Genomic DNA, 4,173 nt, shown 5'->3' with positions numbered 1-4,173 from the left:
TTTTTGACAAACAATTATACATACTCCTATGTTCAAAAATTTCAAGTATTACTTAAAATTTTCTATCAAAATATAAAAATAAAATAATTTCAAATATTGGCACAACTTTAAAATAGAGAATTTTCTTTTTTCTTGAGAATCTTTAACATACTAGATATCTTTCTGTTTGTGATTTCATACTCTAATCAGCAATGTAAGAGGAGCTATCCTGATTTATTACTTCCAAAGACTATTGAACAGTGTGAATCTTGAGTCCCTCGTGTCTAAGCTAAGCTTGATCTTCGTTTTATTCTCTTGGTAGCAATCCAACAAGGGGTTCCGAGAAGTTGAGGTCTTGGGTAGTTATATATCTGTTGTCGATGGGAAAAACAAACTGTGTTCCCTCTCAATGGCATAACTCATCTGTTGGAACGTAACTCGGTTTGTGTGCACATTTGGTTAAAGTGTTACTCTGATCAACGAACAAACGACTTGCAAAGACTGGGAAAAGAGAATTTAACTTTGTTTCCACAAAAACAACAATTAAGAGACTCCCAAGAAAAAAAACAAAACGGAGACAGCTCTCTGTTTAAGTGAGCTTTGGTTCCTCTCTAACAACATGTTTATTGAATGCAAGCAAATATCAAAACCAAAGCAAATAAGAAAGTAACATAAAAGAGAAGCTCTGGTTATAGTTGTTGCCGGAACAACGATACTACTGAGACGGTACCAACTCTGAGGACCGATAATTGGCTTTTGTACCTCTGCGGTTCCAGATTGGAGTTGTCTCGATGAGCTTGAAAGGTACAAGCTGTCTCTGCCGTTTGGTTTTCTTCTTAAAATTGTGAACTTTGAGCCTTGCAATCTCAGCTTCTTCCTCTGCAGTCGTCTCTCTAACTATGACTGTTAGGCGACACCGGGGTACTGATATAATCCCGCTTCTTCCTTTTGCATGGTAAGCTACCTTCTTCCCAAATAGTCCCTTCCCAACAAACGCTTCAGCTGCATCACATATCAAAAGCTTAGATGAAATACATCGTTTTGGCATAGCATATTTCCTTCTTTAAAGTACAAATCGGCAAACACTCTGCCATATCCTGTTCTGTTCTTTAATACAAAACAAGGAAGTCGCAGATCCCAATATCAGTAGTACATACCAACAAGGAGACGAGCAGGATCTAGTCCATGGTTATGAGTAGCATTTGCCCGGGCAGCGTGTATAACCTGCATTATAATGTATATTAACTCCTTGAAGCATTGTATTAAGAGAACAAGTTGCATGTTAAGTGTCACTAGAGGAGGAAATGTATCAAATGCCTGGAGAGGATTAGTAGACCAGACACTCCAAAAGTGATTTGTTTTTAAACTCGAAACTCAGAGATTACCCGGTACACAGTTTGTGAAGCCCGTTTGACCGTGACCTGCAATTGGAGCAAAGCATCTTCAACACGCATGCCACGAACTAATGCTGCAACCAGGTTGACCTTCTTAGGACTCTGAAACAACAAGCAAGGTTGGGCACATTATATATAGGCGCATATAACAAGATCAAGATGTAAACATATTAAATGAAATGGAGCAGATCATCTGAAAAGTAACACTGTTCTAGGAGTTAGAGAAGAGACCTGTTTTATGGACTTGAGGACAGCCTGAACTTTCTGACGCTTTGGAATAATCTTCTGCTCTTCCTCCTTTCCACTACCCAACAGAGCTGGGGATGACAAAGGTGATGATACAGGCTCTTCACCCGCCTGCAATTGTCTTGAGGTAGAGATTCCCTGAAAACATAGAACTTGAGATCAGAGAAGAAGGAAACAGCATACCCAAAAGTACAGCTCCCCTAAGTTCTCTACAGATGCATACGTAACACATGTAGTTATTCCACTAGCACATATCTCACTTCCCCTATCCCACCCACTAACAAATTACGTAAGTAAATTTCTCAACGAGGAAACAAGAAAATCCAGTCTCAATAAGAAACATCGACTCAGAAGCATTACCAGTTGTTGTAAATGATAGTACAGTGGTCTTGAGGAATAGGTCGGTCTCAAGAGACTCTGCAAATAACCTAGTTCACCAGCAAAAAACTCGAAAAATTAATCATCACCCACTTAACTCAAACACACAAAGACTATAATACTAAAGATAACACCAGCCAATTGAAAGATCCAATAAGAACATAATAGATTCGGAAATGATTTAACAATTTCGAAACCCAAATACTCAAAAGCTGCAAATGTTATAACATTTCACCACCTTGTGAGGAAGGGGATTCCAAATTCCGTGTCGAAGAGTAATTGGCCGTAGAAATGTGACAGTTCTTCACTCTTCTACCAACTTGACGAGCAACAATCTGTAGATTCCTCTGCCAACCCGCCATTATTAATCAACCCTAAACCCTAGCAGTATATGCTTCTTCTGTAAACGCGAAGGGCTATGAATCAGAATGAAACGATTGGCTCAACGGCGGTTTTTAAGGTTTGCGAGGAGATGAAATGGGAAGGACTTACCCGAGAAGGATCAGTAGCAGAGACGCCGAAGTGAAGTGGTCAGAGACGAATAGAGAGGCTGTAGAGGTTTAATAGAAGAAGAAGAAGAAGAACATCGAATTACATTCATCTCTCGATATTTTACTTTTTATTCGACATTTGTTGTTGTTGATTTTTTTTTTTGGTAAAAATTTGTGTTGACTTTGATATAATTTTCACTAAAATGAGGCATAATCCATAGGAATATTAGGCATCATCCTCGACCAAATTCAAGGAATTTACACTTCAAAAATTCAATTGTATGCAAAATGAAAATAAATAATTTTTTTCACGATATCTAAAAAGACGATTAAGGCTTCAAAAGAATTACATATGCAACCATAAAAATTAAACAAATCATGTTACAGGCCAGATAAAAGGNAAAAAAAAAAAAAAAAAAAAAAAAAAAAAAAAAAAACAATCGGACGAAATCTAAGTAGTATTTGTAAAAACCAGTGTTCAAGAAAGCGGTCTAGGCGGCCGTCTAAGCGCCAGGCGCTCAGCAGACGCCTAGATGACCGTTTAGATCGCCTAATATCACAAAATTTTTATTTTAATGTATGTTTTTATTTTTAACTACATATATTTAAAATTTTAAGTTTTATATTCATATAAATATTTATAAATGTTTATATGTTATTAATCTAAATTAAAGAAATGTATTTTTACTAATTTTAGTTTATGATTTATTATTATTTATTTCTTCTAACATATATTTTTATATAATTTTACATATAATATCATATATATAATGTTCATATTGTAAACGCCTAAACCGCCTAAAACGTTTAAAATTCTGACTAGGCGTTCTAGGCGCTAGGCGCTGGGTCACCACCCACATACCGCGTAGCGCTTTCTTGAACACTGGTAAAAACAAAACAAAACCATATGATAATAAATTTCGCTATGAGTGCAAAGACACAAAAAGGAACAACCACACCTCCTTTTAACTCACCAGCCTCTCTCTTTTCATCTAAATCCTCCAGCAAAGAACTGAGTCCTGCTCGGATTTTAATTTTCTTAAGAAATTCTTACTTTTATTACAAAATGGTATCAAAATGTGTTTCCAGGCTGCTCGGATTTGGCCTTTGAATCCTCAGTAAGAAAAGGAAAAAGAATGAAAGTTCTCTCACCTCTCCACTGTTCCTGGAACAATCGCCATTCCCATAAACTGTAAACTCTACTGACGCGGTGTAAGCACTGCAAAAACAAAAGAAACCAAACGATCCACATAAGTGAAAACAGCATCAAATAACCAATAACTCCCAAGACATTGTAAGCTTACAAGAAGATGAAGCAGACATTGCTGTTATGTTTCCTAAGGGTTGCTATGAAATGCAATGACTTAAAAAAACCAGACACACAATCAACGGAAAAAAGATTTTAGAAGGCGGCATTTCGAGGAATCAAATTAATCACCAGAGACAAAATTTTCAGACTTTTCAACATTGGCCTTGACCGACTTGCTATTAGGCTGATGGGTTTCCTTCATTATTCGTACCCCACTCTTCGTCAGCCTCACTTCCGTTAACAAGTACAGCTCCATCCGTAGAGTCTCCATCAACAATTCCTTCTTCTTCTGCTTCTTTTTCTTCATGATGCTCCTCTACATCCTCCTCATTCCTTAGTTCATTTCCATTTTCTTCTGCTACTACCTCCTGATAAG

At 37.0% G+C, this 4,173-nt stretch overlaps 2 protein-coding genes across 7 annotated transcripts; both read right to left on the bottom strand.

Annotated features, from left to right (window-relative positions):
* On the bottom strand, positions 479 to 2,597 carry LOC109132301 (50S ribosomal protein L22, chloroplastic-like). 2 transcript variants are annotated; one of them, XM_019243961.1, is made up of 7 exons: positions 2,490 to 2,597; positions 2,236 to 2,397; positions 1,980 to 2,047; positions 1,605 to 1,757; positions 1,365 to 1,475; positions 1,137 to 1,203; positions 479 to 981 (listed from the first exon to the last, which is right to left on the bottom strand). In XM_019243961.1, exons 2-7 carry the CDS (start codon positions 2,357 to 2,359, stop codon positions 695 to 697), a joined length of 810 nt encoding a protein of 269 aa, XP_019099506.1. In that variant the 5' UTR covers positions 2,360 to 2,397; positions 2,490 to 2,597; the 3' UTR covers positions 479 to 694. The 2 variants fall into 2 exon arrangements, with proteins under 2 accessions (XP_019099506.1, XP_019099507.1); XM_019243962.1 differs by having other exon boundaries at positions 2,236 to 2,413; positions 2,490 to 2,595.
* On the bottom strand, positions 2,935 to 4,167 carry LOC104778160. 5 transcript variants are annotated; one of them, XM_010502539.2, is made up of 4 exons: positions 4,009 to 4,167; positions 3,641 to 3,707; positions 3,383 to 3,507; positions 2,935 to 2,960 (listed from the first exon to the last, which is right to left on the bottom strand). In XM_010502539.2, the coding sequence occupies exons 1-4, from the start codon at positions 4,102 to 4,104 to the stop codon at positions 2,940 to 2,942; spliced, it is 309 nt and encodes a 102-aa protein (XP_010500841.1). In that variant the 5' UTR covers positions 4,105 to 4,167; the 3' UTR covers positions 2,935 to 2,939. The 5 variants fall into 5 exon arrangements, 1 of the variants encoding a protein (XP_010500841.1); XR_766413.2 differs by lacking the exon at positions 2,935 to 2,960 and having other exon boundaries at positions 3,376 to 3,507; positions 3,927 to 4,167; XR_002037577.1 differs by lacking the exon at positions 2,935 to 2,960 and having other exon boundaries at positions 3,376 to 3,507; positions 3,947 to 4,167.

This window comes from Camelina sativa, chromosome 3 (genome assembly GCF_000633955.1).
Source record: "Camelina sativa cultivar DH55 chromosome 3, Cs, whole genome shotgun sequence".
In the NCBI taxonomy this organism is placed as follows: Eukaryota; Viridiplantae; Streptophyta; class Magnoliopsida; order Brassicales; family Brassicaceae; genus Camelina; species Camelina sativa.
Note: the sequence above shows the minus strand (reverse complement) of the source record. Positions and strands in the feature narration are given on the sequence as shown.